At 37.1% G+C, this 20,229-nt stretch overlaps 5 protein-coding genes and 1 pseudogene across 11 annotated transcripts; 3 read left to right on the top strand and 3 right to left on the bottom strand.

The window, feature by feature from the left end:
* The first annotated feature begins 2,113 nt into the window (after positions 1-2,113).
* LOC117568074 (uncharacterized) lies at positions 2,114-3,274 on the top strand. The gene is made up of 2 exons (XM_034248442.2): positions 2,114-2,207; positions 2,263-3,274. The coding sequence occupies exons 1-2, from the start codon at positions 2,168-2,170 to the stop codon at positions 3,171-3,173; spliced, it is 951 nt and encodes a 316-aa protein (XP_034104333.1). The 5' UTR covers positions 2,114-2,167; the 3' UTR covers positions 3,174-3,274.
* Positions 3,275-3,460: 186 nt separating this feature from the next.
* On the bottom strand, positions 3,461-8,790 carry LOC117568073 (myeloid leukemia factor). 7 transcript variants are annotated; one of them, XM_034248435.2, is made up of 5 exons: positions 8,627-8,790; positions 7,531-7,763; positions 6,959-7,466; positions 5,811-6,068; positions 3,461-4,105 (listed from the first exon to the last, which is right to left on the bottom strand). In XM_034248435.2, the coding sequence occupies exons 1-5, from the start codon at positions 8,680-8,682 to the stop codon at positions 3,943-3,945; spliced, it is 1,218 nt and encodes a 405-aa protein (XP_034104326.1). In that variant the 5' UTR covers positions 8,683-8,790; the 3' UTR covers positions 3,461-3,942. The 7 variants fall into 7 exon arrangements, 6 of the variants coding, with proteins under 6 accessions (XP_034104326.1, XP_034104325.1, XP_034104330.1 ...); XM_034248434.2 differs by lacking the exon at positions 8,627-8,790 and adding an exon at positions 7,830-7,985; XR_007954768.1 differs by lacking the exons at positions 5,811-6,068; positions 8,627-8,790 and adding exons at positions 6,403-6,645; positions 7,830-7,984 and having other exon boundaries at positions 4,006-4,105.
* A 377-nt stretch (positions 8,791-9,167) lies between these two features.
* LOC117571374 (trypsin alpha-3) lies at positions 9,168-10,075 on the bottom strand. The gene has a single exon (XM_034253489.2). The coding sequence runs from the start codon at positions 10,065-10,067 to the stop codon at positions 9,288-9,290; it is 780 nt and encodes a 259-aa protein (XP_034109380.1). The 5' UTR covers positions 10,068-10,075; the 3' UTR covers positions 9,168-9,287.
* Positions 10,076-11,769: 1,694 nt separating this feature from the next.
* LOC117566755 (trypsin-7-like) lies at positions 11,770-12,410 on the top strand (annotated as a pseudogene).
* A 1,861-nt stretch (positions 12,411-14,271) lies between these two features.
* LOC117571253 (trypsin alpha-like) lies at positions 14,272-15,264 on the top strand. The gene has a single exon (XM_034253308.2). It carries the CDS (start codon positions 14,272-14,274, stop codon positions 15,067-15,069), a length of 798 nt encoding a protein of 265 aa, XP_034109199.1. The 3' UTR covers positions 15,070-15,264.
* A 2,651-nt stretch (positions 15,265-17,915) lies between these two features.
* On the bottom strand, positions 17,916-18,954 carry LOC117568538 (trypsin eta). The gene has a single exon (XM_034249256.2). The coding sequence runs from the start codon at positions 18,910-18,912 to the stop codon at positions 18,088-18,090; it is 825 nt and encodes a 274-aa protein (XP_034105147.1). The 5' UTR covers positions 18,913-18,954; the 3' UTR covers positions 17,916-18,087.
* Positions 18,955-20,229: the final 1,275 nt, after the last annotated feature.

Genomic DNA, 20,229 nt, shown 5'->3' with positions numbered 1-20,229 from the left:
TTAGTTTAGTGTCATCCGCCGTCATGAGGCGGAATCCAAAGCGTTGCCAGGATACGCTGGCACACTTCAATGCCCAATATGGGATACCAAGCTTAGATACCATTTTATTTCACCCCCTTTTTTCTGTTTTTTTTTGTACTGATGCCACTCACTGGCTTGCATTTATTTACAGATGCTGAGATAAGAAGCGTGTGGGGTGTTAAACCATGTTTGCATAGCATAAAGCTGTTGCATACCATTAGGCGCTGGCTATTGAGGTTACACCAGAGTCTGCATCCGCATGGTTTACATTGAGATGTTATCTCAGATTTGCTGTTGGCGTTGCCATTTCCGTTGCCTTAGCCACACGCGGTCACTCCCATCCAATTAACAAGACGCCGTCGAAGGCCTGTCAACGGCGTGCAAAAGGTGAAAAGTTGCAGCGATATCGAAATGTGCCAAACCATGGCCAAATCGCGTGACTGTCAACCAGTAAAATTTCTACCAAGCATTCTCTACAATTGGGTTCGCTACACTTTTAGGTGCATTATATCCTTTAAACAAAACAATTAATGTGATTGTCTAGTTGTCTGTACAACTTATATTTAAATAGTAGAGTATATAAACATCGACTTGTCTTTAGATTGGAAACTGCATTTCTTTTAGTATTTTTGCGACTGGCTGGCTGAGAGCCCAATTTAATAGTTTTTCGATTTGTTGAAAGCAAACGCCAGAGCATAGAATATAAATTGTCACAAAATGCTGGCCAAGTTGAGAGGCGACGCACAGCAACCGCAAAAGGCTGACAAAGTTTGCTTGGAGACCGCTTGCAGACCACTCAACTCCTTGGTCTTATCTTTATCAGTTGAAGGAAAAGCGCAGCCATCGCAGTTCGCTGTTCATAGTGTTGTTGTTGTTTTTGTTGCTGCTGTCGTCGTCACATATCGAGTGCTTAGGGCCTGCAAAAAGTTCGACGACTTGCATTTCTAGTTGGAGTTGTGGACTTCGACTTCGTCTTCATCTTGGTCTTGGTCTTGGCGACTGGTCCAAGAACTATTGAAACTCTCACGAATACAAACAACCGGAATACTTCCGTTTTGGCCGATAGCCCACGTCTCTATCCTCCCCCAACACTTTATCGATGCTTGAATCGGAGTTGTAAATAAGTTGGCATTGGGTGGAAAATGAAAAAATAATGTTCAATTGAATTCATTCGATTGCCAATGCGAAACGTCAGCGAGTGCGCCTTTAGCTCAAAAGCAGACCAAGAACATAATTATTAAGGCATTTTGAGTCAAACGCAGCGACTGACATTTTAAAATGCTCCATAAAATCTCATAAAAGCGCATAAAGTGTCTTTTAACAGCACTTGCTCTTATTATTGCAGTTCTTATTGTTGTTCTTTTTGTTGGCCTTTAACTAGTTGTAAATATGCTCAACATGCACTCAATGAATGAAATGTGTGCACAATGTTGAAAATAGTTGTAACACCCCCCAAAAAAATAAAGAAGCAAAAAGTGGCGCCCACAAAAGGTCGCCCCATTTCTGTTCATATACAGTAAGTACATATGTATGTATAAGTGTAGTTGCAATTCTTGTTGTCGTTGTGCATACGCCTGGTTGGCCCTGAGCAGGCAACTTGTACTACAACTTCCGCTTATATGGACACCACTTCAGCATGATAAATTGATGTTGCCGGGTGGTTTTAAAAACGTAAAGAAAATAAAGTACAACCAGTGCGGTTCGGCTTGAGCAGCAACAGCCATCCCTTGAGCAGAAATTTCTCGACCCTCCGCTTTATTAAATTCGCACAAAAATATGCCTAACTATGATATTTGGCTGTCAATTATTTATTATTATTATTTTATTTGTGCTCAAAGCTGAGCATACCCGCATCAAGCAACGTGTCCGGTTACTAGTAATAACGCAGTTTTTGCTGGGCTTATGAGCATATGTAATTGCAACACAGAACTACAGCACATCAACTTTCGCTAATAACTTTTTTTTATTTATTATTTCAAATGGTTCTGTCGAAATGCGCCATTCTGAGTTGTATATCAGTGAGCTTTTCATTATATCATTCAGCTCTTGTCCGCATGCTCACAAATCTAGTATTCTTTTTAATACAACCCATGTTATTTTCACTGCTAACCAAATACAGTCACACTGAAGTCTATCAAAACAAAAAATGCATGGAAATGCAAAATTATTTATATTCTTAATATTTGGTAAGCATAATAATATAATCCAAAAAGAATTGTATATATATTTGATGTATAATAGGACTTTGCGCCACATTGACCAGCGCAGAGCTGTCCGGCTTGTTTAACGCTCTACAATATCTGGGGATCAAAATACACTCAAATGGCACAGGATCGTCAGCTGCTCCCAGTACAGCTCAAGGTCAAGGGTTGCGTGGTGGATGTCGTTACTCATTTGACTCGTACGCTTTGATGAGTGATCGCCATAGTTGTGCGCCCGGTGACGAGCACATTTTACACCTGACAGAGCTGCCACAACAGCGCAAACCTCCCTTGTTGATAAGATGCCTGCAACAGGAGTTAACTCCACAGTTGCATAACATCACTGGGCTTCCATTGGAGAAATTGCTGATCATGAAATCGGCCAAGGACATTGTCAATCTGCTGAAACCCATTGGCAATGCGACCAAGCGGCACGAATACGGCAGCTGTGTTGTCGTTCACTTCTGCACACGCACCAGCCTGGAGTGCGCTCGTGTGGCACCCGCCGTCAATCTCTTGCCTCATTTGTTTCCCACGCTGAAGGTGGCCTACATCGATGCCTTTCAGTTTACTCGTTTCAATGCAGAGTTCGGCATTGTTTCGCTGCCCACTTTGATGATCTTCCATCAAGGGCGACCGTTGATCAAATACGATCCGCCATGGCAGGATCCGGGCAACATAAGCTATGCCAAGTTCATAATGCGTCACACCAACATCAAATACGTGAATCCCAGGAGCATAGTGCCCGCGTTATTGCAGTACACCCAATACGGTCCACTGACCAATGTGCCCGATCGGCAGACCGATTTCTATGTGGGACTCTCATGGCTCTTCATTCTGATCTGTCTAGGAAACTATATGCGACGTACTTTGCTGTGGAAGCAGCTGGTGGAAATGGTGCAGCGCAATTGGCGTGAATCGGAGGAGACGCAAATGGAGATGGTTGACTAGCGCAAATGATAATTAAATAAATTAGATTATATATATTAAACTACGATTAAAATTTACTCTATATGCGTATTTTCGTTTAATTAAATTCACATAAACATTTACTTATATCTTAATTATTACATAGTATTTATGTTTGTATACATATTTATATATTTATTGGATTTTTAATGTATTTGCGGTTGGAGAGGGGAGAGTGGTGGCTTCAGCTCTTCATCAAATTGATTTCAATCGCTGCAAAATTGATTGCTTATATTCTACTAAGTAATAGTTAACTAAAAGAATCTTGAGAATATTTGCAAAACGCCCAAATCCATATTGGTGCCGTTGCTTAAATATTGTTTTAATATTGAATACAACTTAAAATTTCCATTAACATTGTATTGGTGTCGCTGTGTGTGATTGTGTGTGATGTCAGGGGAAAAACAATGGATATCAAAAAGTGTTGACTGCCTGTTGCCGGCAGAAACTATTTCAATTTCTTACAAAATATTATAATTTCAAATGAGTTTTGTTTGGAAATTATATATATATATATATGTATGTATATACGATTTATGGATTGGTCAAGCCAAAAATTGTAAAGATCGCAATGCAGAATGTAATAATACGTGTGAAATAATGTCTGTATGAATGTTTTATCAGATTTGTTTTTTTTTTTTTTTTTTATGTGACCAATTTGAAGTTTGGGGCTAAATTAACCGTGTGTTTGGGGGTGTAATGTTGCATAGGTATGCGTTATTCTATTATGCTGGTTGCTTCAAATAGCTTATTATTGAGGTTTGTTGCTCCGCTTCGCCGATTTGATGCGGGGCTCAGTTGCTTCTTCTGTTGCTCCTCCATTGCCATTGCCTTGATGATGATGGTGATGGTGCTTTAGACGCTGTTGACGGCGTGCGGCTGCGTGATTTGCAGCATAGGGATGTGGATGTATACTGCAGATGCAGAATTGCAAATTGACGAAAAGAGAGCAAAATATGAGCACATTAATAATTGGGTTATACGCCACAAATAATGAAGAATATGCAAAACAAATTATGACAACGTAAGAGTTTTATAGAATAATAATACATCATATATATAATACTATATAAACATTCGTACACAGGCCAATTCGAACGTAAATTGTAAATGGTAAAATGATGAAAGAGAGCGAGCGCGAGGGAGCAAAGAGTGTTTTGTTATTCGGATGCGAGAGGATGTTTGTGATTGGTTGTGATCAAATGACTTTCGAGAGTGGCAAAAGCTGATTGATATGAGAGAGGTACGCAGTAAATGTGTTGTTGCAGTCCCTCGACAGACAACAAAATCGCAGCGGCAGCAGCAACAACAGCAACAACGTTTTAATTTTGATAGCGTCATTTTCGTAATCACGTTAAACGTTATAGTGGTGGTAGTCGTAGCGTAGAGATAATGTGCGTTACATTTACCAATTATGCGTTGCGTTGAGTTGGGTTGTATTGTGACGTAGCGTAGCGTAACGTAACGGAACGATGATTAGATGCGCAAGTTAAACGAACGAAAAACGTAATGGAATTTTTCAAAAGGCAACCAAAAATGCATAAGTGACAACTGAGATCTTCCATACATGTGTTGCTCTTTCAACTGGAACTAAAAGTATTGTTGTATAAACGATTCATAGGGGATCAGACTCTTAGGCTTACGTTATACACAAATAAGGCAATTGTGACACATGCTGATCACGTGTTCTCGTCGCCTCATTTGGTCATTTAAAAGTTACTTTACAGAGAATTTGTGTAGTAGTAGAGGTGGTAGTAGTAGTAGTAGTAGTATTAGGTAGAGTAGGAGTAGTAGAATTTTTATGTACATAGCTGGGATTTGCTGGCGGCCTTACACGTAACATGAGGCGTCGCTTTGCTTTGTGTTGCGCTGCGGTGACGTAACGATGATGTGTGTTTAGCGTCGCAGGCGTTGATAATCTAGTCTACGATGCAGGCGGAGAAGACATAGTTGTGGATGTGGAATCGTCGTGGAAACGCCGTTACGGGTTAGTATTGGATGTGATAGCGTTGACGGTTTATCGCGTCTAACGGCACTGATCGTTGTTCAATTACGTTGTGGTTTGGTAGTAGTATATCATATATTTATATATAGGTTTATTTTATGTGTATTTGATTATTAATTGTGATATCAGTAGTAGAGTATGTGTAATTTGTCTCTACTTGCGATAGAAACGCGAATTATATAAACGCCAATCTCTGCATTTTAATTGAAATACATTATTATATAGAGAGAGGAGGAAGAAATAGAGCGAGAATTGTTAATTAAGATATAAATTTCAAAAACGTATTGTTTATCATAAATCTACGGCAATTATTTTTTTTTTTTTTTTTGTTTGTTTTGATTTTGTAAATGTTTTTGAAGAAAAAGCGCAATTATGATTAGAGCCAAATAAAGTGCCGTATTAGGAAATAAACGTATAAACAGAGAGCAGCAATTCTTTAATGTAGGAATTGTTGAAGTCGTTGGATCTTAACGGTTCTCAGTTTGGACTGATTTACAAATTAGTGTTTGCGGAAGCTAGGCAAGTCTCTGGGGCCTATTCGTGGGATAGTTTTAGATCATTTTGTTGTTGCTGGCTGCTGTTGATGTTGTCTTGTTTTGCTTATGCGAACAAACCTTGGCGAGCCGGCAATGCTGTGACTAGCGCTGGAAACTGTGGCCAACGGTGATGACGAAGGTGTTCGCAGTGGGCGACGGGGCGTGGCCAAATGTTGTGCGTTACGCAGATAGGCGCGACGCGACGACGACGATGCATTTCCGTTTCCGCCCAAATAGTTATTATTTGTAACGCCGTAGACTGTGGGTGATGACGGCGCTGGACTTGTGATAATTGCGGCGTTGCGATGAGGCGAAGATGTTGTTGCTGCTGTGTCGCTGTTGTTGTCGTCGTTGTATGGAATCGATTCGAAGAAAATTTAAAAGAGATTACAACAATACATTTGGCGAGTGTCGAGGATCACATTAATTGTGTGTTACTATTTGGTAGTAATAGAAGCTCCTTACGTATTACGTAGCATCGCAAAAGTATCGAAACGCGATTAGGATCTTACGCAGGACTGCAGTCTACGTAACGTAACGAATGCTTATGAATGTATGTGCATGAATCAAAAATTAAAATACTCAAATAATTTGTACATTGGTTGATAACAAAATGGAAAAAGTTGCAAATCAAGGTATATGTAGTAATTACAAATTGCTTGCCGCCTACCTCAAATTGTTCTCTTTTTTGATTATCTTTTTTGTCATTAGTTATTAACGTTGTTAGAATGTAAAAGCAGAAATTTATATTTATAAATATGCAATTGTTCTGTATTAGCTTGGACTCTGATATATATGCATTATGTTTATATATATTTATATAGATATATCTGTCTGATATAAATATATTTATTTGTATTCGATAGTAAAATATACTGTATGTACTTTTTGCTTGATTTAGTAATTAGTATATCTGCAAGTAAATACAAACGTTTAATTTAGAGAGGGTACAAAAAAGGGAACAGCCTACCTATAGCACCTAGATTTGTCTGCAATGGACGCCACATATCGATTAAGTCAACTAATTGAATGCATTAACTTCATCTAAATAACAATGTTCAAAAGGCCACAGCAGACAAATCCAGAATACCAAATCTGTTAATTAGTTATTAAGGTTAACATACGTGTCAAGTGTCAAACGGAAGCTAAGCAGCTCACTAATTACCGACCCCCAAACACCTGTTAAGAACATTCATGCGTTTTCTGGTAGTGTCGAGTCGACTCACCTGCTGTGTGGAGCTGTTGGCGGCGCTGGCAATGCGGGTCGACCCGAGTGCGATGGCTCTTGGATCACACAATCATCATCATCATCATCCAGTGGCTCAATAGTTACAGTCGAACCGCTCGATACTGGAGCCTGTATAGCGCGCATGCCACCGCGATGACCACCATGTGGCATGACTCCACGATTGGCACGCGTTGTGAACTCGCGATCAAATTGCTCGGCCTCCTCCTCATCCAGATTGATGAATTCCTGACGCTCCTCCAGCTGGCCAGAGCGTAGATCCTGCTCCTTTTCGATAATATGCGAGCGCTCGCCAATATGATGGCCAATGGCCATTTTCTTCACACCTGTACGCGAATCCTGAACGGTCTTGCGTGTCTCTCGCACTCCGCCTGGCCCAGTTTTGGTGCTGCTACTAGCCTGATAGATCTGAGGACGTCCGTCCGGACCAGTTGATACGGTCATGACGTTGCTTTGGCAAAATGAAGCGCCATTAGTGGCGCCCATATCTAAATCATGAAAATAAACAGTTATATCACAATTCTAAAGCTTGCAGTTCCAAGTTATACGAACCAGCACCATTAAGCAAGCGATTGAAACTTGGCATTGGTGGAAAACCAAAGAGTCCTCCGCCCATTGGAGCCATGGCCTGTTGACTGCGTTCCATAAGGGCGCCCTGCTGGAATCCCGGATCAAATGGGGATGGAGCGAGCATACTGAACGGATCGGGCATAAAGGAATTCATCAAGCGATTCATTGACCGCATTTGCATATTCATTGCGTTCATGTGATGGTTCATGTGATTGCTAAAAGGGAAGAAGCAAATACTTAATTAGTGAGTCTACCAATGCCAATTTTCTACAAGTATTAACTTAGGATTCATTTCTTGATTCTCGTTTATCGATTTCCTGCGAAGAGAATTTCCCTTTCGTTTCATAACGAATGTATGCCAAATATATTTAATAAACTATGGTGAATATTCCAAATATTGAAAACAGACAAACAAACATTACTTACAACATTGACATGGCACTGTTGACTACGATAAAAATAAAAGACGTGATACCATCAAATGAATAATAGCGCTAAGCTACCTTGTTTATAAAAGCAAACAGCTGTTTTTCAATTAAAGTTAGGTGGCAGCTCTGTTACAATAAGATGCAATGGATGCGGTCGATAAAACTGCGAAACAAAGTCATGTTTATAAAGAACAATCATCCGCGTTTCAATTTAATTTAAATAACCGTAACTGTATATATATATAGTTGCATTTATTGTACTATGCTTTAATATTAAACATAGCATTGTCCTTAAAAATAAGATTAGCAATCGAAATAATCGATTAATTGCGTGCACTTCCTCTTTTTACGCTGGCATGCTGCGCACCCATACAAACACACATATACACATACACACACACTCGCACATAACAGCTAACGAAAATCTAATTTGTGTGTATTGTGTAAACGCAAACGCACATAGCCATGTATATTAAGATTTACTTTTCATTGCCTAACGGAGCACCCTCACAAATAGCATGCATTTTGCAATTTCAACCGCACTATCAACACTTTTCAATGAACTTTAGTACTTGCACATAAGCACTAAGTACTCTTTACACGAAACATTTCCACACCCACAGCACTCAACAGCGCATATTTTAACTTACTTCATGAATCCGAGATCATCATCAAAATCGCCCATTAACGCTCCAAACAATGACATATTTATTTAAAGTTATTTACTGTGTTGGCAATAATTAAATTGTATTTTTCTGCTTGTTTTTTACAATTTCACGAGTTTTCTCGAAGTCAATGTGACCGTTTGACAATGCCAGAAATTTGTAGAATATGCGTCAAAAAAATGTAAAAAATACCATACCAAAAACATAAATGAGCATTCTGTAAAAATACTATAACTCAAACTCAAGAGCTTAATTATTTTGCTACTGGAAATGAAACGTTTTAATTGATATTTAAAATTATTTTTATGAGCAAATTAATATAATTTCAAATAATATGAGCTCTTACACATCATTTTTTAAGCAGTGTCTGTAAACCTGATTAAATCTGTAGCATATGTATTTATTTCCACGGAAAACGCATTCACAATTTATGTTCATGTTCTCTTAAACGACTTATCGATAGGACTATCTAAATAAATGAGTATCGAATTTGAGTGATCCCAACTACGAATTTTAAAACAAATGATTGTAATGCTCAAGTAGATATATTTATATCGAATAAAAGTAGATTTAATTTTTTGTAAAATAATTTGTTCGTTTGCTTTCTTCGATTGCAGCTATTAATCAACCCATTGAAGTTAATTGTTTATAGGTATGGTGCTGCCTGTTCTTCAATCCAAGCAGTGTGAGGCAATACACTGGTGTACACTCCGGGAAAACCTTCGCGGGCACAGCCAACGCCCCAGGACACGATACCAACTAAAATGCCATCTACAGTCAGTGGTCCTCCCGAATCTCCTTGGCAAGCATCCTTGCCTCCCTCCTCAACGCCAGCACACAACATTTCTTCCGTAATAGTGTAATCCTTGGTCGAATACTGCGCTCCACAGGTATTCGTGTCCATAATTTCCACTTGAACCGCACGTAGTAGGGCTGGAAGTGCTTCATCCTCTTCTGTGCGCTTACCCCAACCACTAACGATGGCATATGTGCCCGCCTTGGTTGAGTCGACAGCCAAGGCAATGGGCTGTATGAGGCTGGAGTATGTTAGTGGCACAGTGGTTATAATTAAGCCAACGTCATTCACATGGGTCTTTTTATTATAACCCGTATGATAAATCAATTTGGTAACTTTCACACCCTGCTCCTCCAGATCAGCAATGGAATTCTGACCGGCCACGATGCGGATGTATGAAGCGAATCGTCCTTTGATACAATGAGCAGCCGTTAGGACCACTCGAGGAGCGTAGATGCTACCGCCACAAATGTGCAGCAACATATAAGTCTCCAGACGCACCGACACCTGGTACGGATAGTTACCTATATCCGCCTCAGTGCCACCTACAATATGAGTACTTATGGCTGCACCATTAATGAAAACAACTAAGGACAGCAGCCCCAAAACGATTAATCCAAGACGCGACATTTCGCTGAACGAGTAAACTCAAAATGGGTGGATAGCGAATGACATAGGGTTTATATAGTCGAGGGCTTATCGCACCTCGCAAAACCCGAAATCGCGACAAATCCACGAATGGTTTCGGATATCAATAAAGGAATGGTATGATATTATAAAGTTTATGTGACCAACTCCATAAACAGGTTTTTGTCGGTAGTCTTTTAAAGAGAAATTCTTACCCATAATTAAACCATAGAACCATAAGCTCTTCGATAAGTCTTTTACGATACAAAAAACCTTAAACTGAAAAGTCACATAATTTGCACAAGTGGATTATCAGTAAGCTGATTCATATTATTTCAGTTACAATGAACTTTGATATTCTACCGAGATGTCTGTGTTGTACGCAATCTAATATTCAAAGCCTTAAACTTCCCAATAGATTAAAATCGTCGACGTTCCACTTAAAACTGCAGAGATTTGTAATCTATCGTCTACCGGTGCGTGCCAACTTAGCACAATGATAAGGCATAATAACCCAGATTATTTATGTTTCCAATAAACAATCGATATAAACAAATAATGTGCCATTATATCGTAATTTTATATGGTAGCTAATTCTAAAAAGATTTCTCGTATGAAAACATAAAGATTACGTGGAACTCGTTCAACCGAACTTATAAAAATTATGAATCACAATAAAGTTAATATTTGATTGACAACTATTTGAAGAGGTGGAATTATCATTAAATGATGTATGAGCTAAACAAAAAGTCGAAGGCTACACTGTTCAAAAAAATATTATTGCCATTAAGTTTTAACGAAATTCTCTATCTGAAATCAATAAACAATTTTACCTTCAGTAAGATAGATACAATATTAACCTGTTCACACAATTTAAATTAAAATATATGGACACTCCCACATTAACTATTCTTGCTGATATGACCTAAAATATATATTTTTATATTTTATGTAATTGCAGTTGATATTTCAAGATGCACACTAACGTATAATAATCCAACATTCATAATTCTTCAGATACGAAGATGTTTTTATTAATTTAAGTTGGAGGTACAATTGCTACTATTTTTAAAAGTATTTACAAATCCAAGATAAATTTTCTCAAATACAGTAAAAATCTCTTTGCCCGACATTAAGTGTCCTATTATTTTCATGCCAGAAGTTCTCTTTAAAAATAAGCTAGTTTCAGGATTAGATTTTTTTGCGAATTTTACTTTGTTATATTTTACAAAAATTTTCTTCTTAAATTTAATTTATTTAGTGCAAATCAATAAACAACCATTTCTGCTAAATTATATTTATATTATATCGTTTATCGTTTTTAAATTTAGGAAACCGTTATATTGACCATTCCGATCACTTCCATATTAATCGAATACAAAATAAATTCTTCAGCAGTAAGCTTTATAGGTAAAGCTTTTTGGGCGATCCCCCTACAATTGTCAATTGTAACGCTAAGATAAGGCAGACATAAAACTCAACGCGCCTTAGAAAGATTTATAAAGTTTCCATTATCTCGCTTAATCAAGTTAATTGGATAGGCATTAACCTCTATAAAAAGCCCCGAAACTAACATGACATTGTTTAGTTTGTAAAAATGATTCGCATATTGATCGGGCTTTTCTTAATCGGTTCATCGTTGGCAAGCACCGTCTTCCAAGCACGGTGTGCCGATGCCAGATGCCAACTAACATTCGCGAGATGATGTGGCGGATCAATTTATAACAGAAATACCATTGTGAGCGCAGCTCATTGTGTGAATACTCTAGCTGATGCTTCCAATCTGACGATCTACATTGGCACCAACAATATCTTCTTCCCTACTGGCCAGGAGCTTGCTGTCCGGAAGTTTGTCATTCATGACAACTACAGGACCATTAATAATGACTACGATGCAGCGCTTCTGTTCCTAGACGGAGAGATTGAATATAATAAGAATGCTCAACCTATTGAATTGGCAACGGAACGTCCTGAGAACGCTACTCCTGTCCTTGTAACTGGTTGGGAACAACTACTGAAGATGGCAATTTAGCTAGTGACCTGGAAGTAAACATTGTCGAGAACTCAGCTTGCAAGTCCGCCTATTCCATTATGTTGACCAGTCGTATGTTATGTGCAGGCGTCACTGGCGGTGGCAAGGATGCCTGCCAGGGTGACTCTGGTGGCCTCCTGATCTACGAGAATAAGCTGCTGGGTATTGTATCATGGGGCACAGGATGTGCTCGTCCAAATAAACCAGGTGTTTATGCATCCGTTCCTGAGTTGCGCTCTTGGATCGAGGAGAACGCCCGGCAGAGTGAAAATTTGGGTATAATTGAGTTTCTGTGAAGAATTCTAAGGAAAAATAGAGCATACTAATTTACAATAAATACTTTTTAAATCATAAAGTTCTACTTTTAAATGTATCTACTATTTAATTGTAATCGGGTAATTTCCAAATATTGATATCTATTCGAATTACATTCCGCTTCGGGGAGAATGCACAAAATATTAAAATGTTAACGCTTATATAATATTGTTTATTGCATCTGTGAATTATAGACAAGCTTAAAACTTGCATTGGTAAATACATTTTCAGACTTGAGGGATTGAAAGACCAGTGGGCAAAATTTAAATAAAATACAGTACAATCCGGTTGTAACGACTCTGCTTATAGTGTCCGTCCGGTTATTGCGACGAAAACTCGATGGCTTGGTTGGTCCCCATACAAACTTATATGAAAGAGCCTCCGCTTAGTACGTCTCCGCTTTTAGCGACAAAACGCTTATACCGACGACATTTTTCACAATTCAACTGGATATTGCGACGAAAAAAAATACAGCGAAATAATGCGAACAAATTTAAGTATAATATTAAACAACGCTGTTAGAAATTTATGCATTTATCAGGGATCGGCACTCTTGCTTGTGTGCCTAGCAGCGACACGAAGGTTCTTATATTCTCAGTACTCTCTGTTAGTTTTAGCTGACGCCTTAGCTTATGCTAAAGAGCATCCAGGTATACGATTTGTTATGGAAAAACCACGCTATTGAATTAAATTTATAAATTTGTATACCCGCTACTCATAGGGTAGAAGGTTCGGAGATGCCTCTTATTCCTGTTACATACATTTCCTTCCGGCACAAAGTTATAATAGGGTAGAACTATGGGTAACTTTATTTATAACAATATAATGTATTCGATCAAATATTTTAAAAAGTATAAGTATATGAAATATCCTTGCTAATATGATCTAAAAATAACGTTTTATATTTGATGTAATTGCAGTTCAAATTGCAACATGTACATTAGGATTAGTCTTGACATGACTATAGTCACCCAACATTTCACTTGAAACCGTCGCATTCTTACTAATTTGTGTTGTACATATTTACAATTTGTTTTATTTTTAGCATCCGAAAAAAAAAAGTTTGGCCCAATATTAAGGACCTATGGCAGTACTCCAATTGATTTTTAACCGCTCAATAGAGTTTTAGTTGTAATATAAAAAAGAGCAAATAGAAATGATAATTTAATAAATAATTTATTTTCAAAGAAATTAGTTTTATCAAAATTTAATCAAATTTTCTTTTATTAAGTCGCTGACGACAAAATGATTTTTGTGCTTATTATTTTTTCTGCGTGCTTTGATTCACACGAAAACATCTATTTGAAATATCCATTGAAAACTTTACTCAATTTGCATTTCTGAAAATTTCTTCCGAAAAATTAGTTTCCGGTAATAAATTTCAGCTGAAAATTCTATCAAAGAGCAATAAAGAATATCTTAGAAAAAGTTTAGATAAAAGAAATGCTTTTTGAGCGAATTTTGAACAGCCTTATTTTATAAAAATTTCCTTGTTGCAAGCGAAGAAAAATTCTCTGGTACAAATAAATAACTAACTACATCTGTTTTTTAAAATATAATATTTATAGTAAAACTATTATCCTATCAATTTAATATTAAAGAAACTTTTATATTTGCTATTCCGATGATATCGATATTAATCGAATACGACCCAAGTAAAAGCTTTGCAGCTAAAGCCTTTTGGGCGATCTCATTAAAATCGTCAACTGTCGATAAGGATAAGATAAGGCAAACATTAAACTTAAAGCGGTTTAGATGGATTTATAACGTTTTCATTATCGCTTTTAATCAAGTTAGTTGAATAATCATTAACTTCTATAAAAACCGTGAGCTCCAAGAATTTCATGTTAGTTTGTAAAAATGTTTCGCATCTTGATCGGGCTTTTCATAATCGGTTCATCGTTGGCAAACACCGTCTTCCACAGCGGTGTGCCGATGCCAGACGGACGAATTGTTGGCGGCGAAACAACTAACATTCGTGAATATCCTCATCAGATTTCCATGCGTTACCGAGGCAATCACAGATGTGGCGGATCAATTTATAACAGAAATACCATTGTGAGCGCAGCTCATTGTGTGAATACTCTAGCTGATGCTTCAAACCTGACGATCTACATTGGCACCAACAATATCTTCTTCCCTACTGGCCAGGAGCTAGCTGTCCGGAAATTTGTCATTCATGACAACTACAGGACCATTAATAATGACTACGATGCAGCGCTTCTATTCCTAGACGGAGACATTGAGTATAATGAGAATGCTCAGCCAATTGAATTGGCAACGGAACGTCCTGAGAACGATACTCCTGTCCTTGTAACTGGTTGGGGAACAACTACTGAAGGTGGATATTTGGCCAGCGAGCTGCAAAAGGTGGAAGTAAACATTGTCGAGAACTCAGCTTGCAAGTCCGCCTACTCAATTCTGCTGACCAGTCGTATGTTATGTGCAGGCGTCACTGGCGGTGGCAAGGATGCCTGCCAGGGTGACTCTGGTGGCCCCCTGATCTTCGAGAATAAGCTGCTGGGCATTGTGTCATGGGGCACCGGATGTGCTCGTCCAAATTATCCAGGCGTTTATGCATCCGTTCCTGAGTTGCGCTCTTGGATCGAAGAGACCGCCAAACAGAGTGAAAATTTGGGTAAAATTGAATTTCTGTGAAGAATTCTAAGGAAAAATAGAGCATATGAATTTACAATAAATACTTCATAAATCATAAATTTCTACTTTGAATTGTATCATAATTTACAAAATAACACGTGTTAATCTGGTAATTTGCAAATATTGTTATCTATTCGAATTATAGTCGACTATGCACAATCGAGGGATACCCCAAGGGGTATAAAAATATTTAAAAATGTCGACGCTCCTATAAAAACTTGTATTGCTTTGTGATTTATTGATTAGCATAAAACAATGGTAATCACATTTTAAAATATGTAATGTAATATAAAATGTTGCAGTTGTCATTTTATAATAATACCGGGTATAACGAGAATAAGTAAAGACCCTACTTATCAACTTTTAATTCGATTAAAGTAATCGCTTAAGCTGTTATTTTCAAAAGTACCAGTAATCGCAATAAAGATTATAGCAGTTGTTAGAGCGTGATCTATGTCATGCTTTTTATTTAAGGTTAAACTATGCAATTCCACAATGATTTGTAGATTTAAAAGTCCTGTTTTATGATAAAAAACTAATAATTTATATTGCTTCATTTCTGATATGGAAAGCATGTAATAATCATTATTGATAAGCTGAAAAAGTATAAAAACACACTACCCATAAGGTAGAAGGTATAATAACTTTGTGCCTTCAACAAATGTAAATAACAAGCAGAATGAGTCATCTCTGATCCCATACATATATATTCTTAATATGCATCTACATCCGATGCAGCAGGTATCTCACAGTCGAGCACACTCGACTGTAGCTTTCTTGTTTGAGTTTTATTTTATTCTCAAATATTTAAAATACATGAAAAAGTTTGTAACTATTAAAACATACTTAAACGTTCTAAAACCAAAAAAGACAAAGTGCTTACAATGTAGTGATTACATATGTATGTAATAAGCGACCTTTTTACTTAAAAAGCAATCAATCAATGCTTTCAAGAGAGTTATTAAAATTAACAAATAATTATTACTTGGTAATTTTTATATTATATAACTTTACAACTTTGTGCCAGCTCCGACCCTACAAAGTATATATCAGGTGTACCGGTATGAAATGAGCCTTTTTTTGTGAACATAAAGCACTAATTATTAATGGGAAAGTAAAAAACATTTTATTCAAAGTATTGGCAATTGTTTTCTACACATTTTGACCTCCTTTCTGGCAATTTGTGGATACCACGCCAATAAAATTGTTCGTCTTTTAAAGCAAACCAACCAAACACCCAACTTTCGACCTCCTCGTAGGAATCAAACTGCTGCTCAGCCCATCGATGAAAACAAATGGTATTCGGAAGGAGCCAAGTCTGGTGAATACAGCGGGTGGGGTAGCAGCTCCCAGCCAAGTGTTTTGATTGTATCCTGAACCAGTTTTGCTTTGTGGTCAGGTGAATTGTCATGGAGCAAAATTCTGGTCGTTTCTCGATCATGGTTCAAATTGATCACTTGTTGTCGGTAGCGATCAGTATTAACGGTTTCACCAGGCTTTAAGAGCTCGTAGTACACCACACTTTTCTGGTTTTCTATGCGTTCCGCAAATCATCACTTTCTGGCACAAAATTCGACATTTTTAACACGATTAAAAAATATATTGTTGTCTGTTTAATGTATACTAAATATGTTTCACAGATGTCAGAGCAATAAAAAAAAAATTAATAAAGGCTCGTTCACAACAAATGTTCCCTAACGAGACATTTCTATCTAGCGGCTCATTTCATACCGGTACACCTGGTATATTATTGATCAGCGTCAATAGCCGAGACGATCTAGCCATGTCGGTCTGTCTGTCTGTCCGTATGAAACACTGGATCTCAGAGACTATAATATATGGAGCTCTAATTTTTTTTTGACAGCATTTTGTTATGTTTGCACGCAGATCAAGTTTGCTTCAAATTTTTGCCACGCCCACTTCCCCCCTTGGCCGCAAATGAACAAAAATGGAATAACAAGCGTAATTTTAAAGCTAGAGTCGAATTTTGGTATATGGGTAATTCCATGACGGAATTTGTCCCGTGCGAGACTCTTTACATTGAAAATAACACAAACTGAAACAATTTTAAAAATAAAAAAAGTTTATTTTTATAGCTCTAGATAAGTACTTTAATTAGAGCTAAGAATAGTTTTGAATTTTTCTTTCTGTTTTGTTTTCTGTTGTGATAATTGCAAAAATTCGTACGCACAACCAAAAAATGAACGAATTTATATTTTTTATCGTAAAACAGAAAAAGTTCCTAAAATCAATCTTAGCTCTAAATATAGTGCTTATCTAAAGCTTTAAGAATAACATTCACTTATTTTTTAAATTGTTTCAGTTTATGTTATTTTCACTGCAGTGCACTGTGAAAAGTCTCGCACGGGACAAATTTCGCTATGGAATTACCATATACATTAATAACTATAGTAGTTGTGATTCCTGAAAATTTGGTTGCGATCGTATAAAAATTGTCGAAGTTATTAAATATGTTAAATATGTTTGTATGGGCAAAAACGCCTACTTACTAGGGGTCTTATATGCTTTGGATGAAAATCTGGTATATTTTGCACTCAATAGTATACCTTAAATACCATATCAATATACCAAATATACAATTTGACATATTTTTTTGTATTTTTGTGGTATATACCAAAATAATAATTTTGATAATATTACGGCAATATTTTGGTTTTATTCAAAATGTGTAGCGGGTATCTCACAGTCGTGCACACTTGACTGTAGCTTTCTTACTTGATATTATAACACCTGATTAAAACACTAATGATTACAGTGCCTAAAATAAAGCCTTCTATTCCAATACAACTAGCTTTTGTCAGAGAACAGAAGCTTTTCTAGTTGCTCTCTCATTGTCAACAGATAATGGTAAACGCAATTCGACAGCGGACAATAAACTAATGGTTTTATTATAGAATCGTTCGAAGTTCGGTAAAAACATATAATTAGCGCTCAATAATCGTATACAGCTACTTGATGATAAAGCTGTTGCCGCTTATTGGATAGTTTAACGCATTTTTATAGCGCGCCAGCGACTTGTAGAGTTTCATTGATCCATGATTTGAAGCTGGCAACATATGTATAAACAGTTGGATAACCAGGGCGACCACAGCCACGTCCCCAGGAAACTAGACCCACAAGTTCCTCGTCAATAATCAATGGACCGCCAGTATCTCCTTGACATGCATCATTTCCACCTTGTGCAACTTTTCCGGCGCAAATCATGCGTTCGGTCACCTCACCCGCTCCATAGATGCTATTACATTCATCTGAGCCAACTATGGGTACACTTGTTTGTTCCAGATGGGGGCTAGAAGGACCCCATTCCTCTCGATAGCCCCAACCAATCACCAGGGCGTTTCTTCCAGTCGCAGGACGTTCTTCGCGTACTCCAATCTGGCGAATGCCATAATAGGAGAAATCGAAAGGGGTATCCAAGATGACAACTCCTATATCGTAGTCAGCCGTATAATAATTGAACTGTGGATGATATGTCCAGTTTGCGGCGGGATACACTACTCCATCTGTCCCATTTCGCTTATTCGCAGCACCAACTACAATTAATTTCGTGTCCTCCGTTAGATCAGCCAAACATTGTGCGGCTGTCACCACGGCTCGTTCAGAATAAATGATTCCAGCACATTCGTGAAGGTAAGCCGAGTCGTTGCTTCGTCGATATCGCAGTGATACACAATACGGATGTCGTGCTATGTCCACCTGCGATCCATTCACAATGCGTCCCTCCGGTTTAACTTCAGTAAGCCAAACACAAGTTGGCAATGTTGAAATAAACACAATCAGGCTAATCCGAAGAATGTCCATGTCTCGTATGGTGATTCGCATCTGAACAAGCGACCACCTCGTTTTGAACTGATTACAAATGCTGTATTTTTAATATTTTGCAGTTTTCTTGAGGCATTTTGTGCGATTATCTTAATTGCGGGTATTTCAGATAGTCCCGTGTACAGGGTCCGCAAGATAACATGTTGCAATACTGAATTAAAGTTAACTAAATGGCTTGTCCAAAAGAGATTAATAATATTACGTTAAAATAATATTACATCTAATGCGCAAACTTTAAGACTTTTAGACTTACAATTTTGGCTCATAACATTATAAATTGTAACAACTCCGTTAAATTCTAATTTGCAACAATTTACCTTTACCAACTGGCTTCTTAATCCATGTCATTGATTCTTTAACATTTCAAACTAATCAAATCGCTTCGAGGCTTATCATTTGCACATAGCTCATATTATCGACCATTTGAAATTAAGAAATAGGAGTTATAGCCAAGTATTGACAGTACCAGACCATGGATTTTTTACACACAAACAAATAATAATAAAGCTCTGTTATTAATTCTTATATACTGTTGTGAAAATAAAAGCAAATATCTTTAAAGGTATTTTGCCGATCTAACTTTGCATTGGTAATTCTTTGGGTTTGATCATCGATTTTAATGTATGGTTCTTGCTTTCGATATAATATTAAATGTTCGTAGCCTTCAGCTATTGTCGGCTTAAATTTTATATTATAAAGTTATAATTTTTGATGTAGCACATAGTACGAAATATTAATATACAAACACAGAGATGAATTATTTTAAAATTATTTGTATGCGGATTGTTTACTAAATTATAATGTATGTATATATTAATTTACAAATGTAATTAATTATTTTGAATCTGCTATCATACCGCAGTTGAATAGATGCTCGTAATTTATTATTTTATTTATTTCTCCAAAAATAAATATGGATATAAAAATATTTCGATCGAGCAATCACCAATGAAATAATTTAAGTAAATAACAAAAAGACAATTAAGAATGCTATGATCGAGTGTACTCGACTGTGAGATACCCGCTACCCATTTTAAATAAAAGCAAAACAGTGCGGCTTTTTTAATACTACAATATATCAAATGATATATTTGGCATATATAGAACACATATTGAACATTCAAAATATACCATCGAGTTCAAAATATACAAGATTGTCAGCCAAAGCAACTAAGTCCCGTAGTAAGTAGGCGTACAAAAGTATTTCTTTACTAACTTCGAATATTTTTGTCTGATCGCAACCAAGATTTTAGGAATTACCACAGCTATAGATATTATGGTATATACTAATATTCGTGACACTAGCTTTAAAATTAC

This window comes from Drosophila albomicans, chromosome 3 (genome assembly GCF_009650485.2).
Source record: "Drosophila albomicans strain 15112-1751.03 chromosome 3, ASM965048v2, whole genome shotgun sequence".
NCBI lineage: Eukaryota > Metazoa > Arthropoda > Insecta > Diptera > Drosophilidae > Drosophila > Drosophila albomicans.
Note: the sequence above shows the minus strand (reverse complement) of the source record. Positions and strands in the feature narration are given on the sequence as shown.

Bases quoted from the DNA above. Each gene is read 5' to 3' on its own strand.
- LOC117568074 (XM_034248442.2), top strand. From the start codon at position 2,168: ATGCATGGAAATGCAAAATTATTTATATTCTTAATATTTG. The intron at 2,208-2,262 runs GTAAGCATAATA...GATGTATAATAG, and splicing joins ATTTATATTCTTAATATTTG to GACTTTGCGCCACATTGACC.
- LOC117568073 (XM_034248434.2), bottom strand. From the start codon at position 7,894: ATGAAACGAAAGGGAAATTCTCTTCGCAGGAAATCGATAAACGAGAAT. The intron at 7,467-7,530 runs GTTCGTATAACT...TTCATGATTTAG, and splicing joins TCGCTTGCTTAATGGTGCTG to ATATGGGCGCCACTAATGGC. The intron at 4,106-5,810 runs GTTTGTTCGCAT...CTGCATCTGCAG, and splicing joins AGCATTGCCGGCTCGCCAAG to TATACATCCACATCCCTATG.
- LOC117571374 (XM_034253489.2), bottom strand. From the start codon at position 10,067: ATGTCGCGTCTTGGATTAATCGTTTTGGGGCTGCTGTCCTTAGTTGTT.
- LOC117571253 (XM_034253308.2), top strand. From the start codon at position 14,272: ATGTTTCGCATCTTGATCGGGCTTTTCATAATCGGTTCATCGTTGGCA.
- LOC117568538 (XM_034249256.2), bottom strand. From the start codon at position 18,912: ATGCGAATCACCATACGAGACATGGACATTCTTCGGATTAGCCTGATT.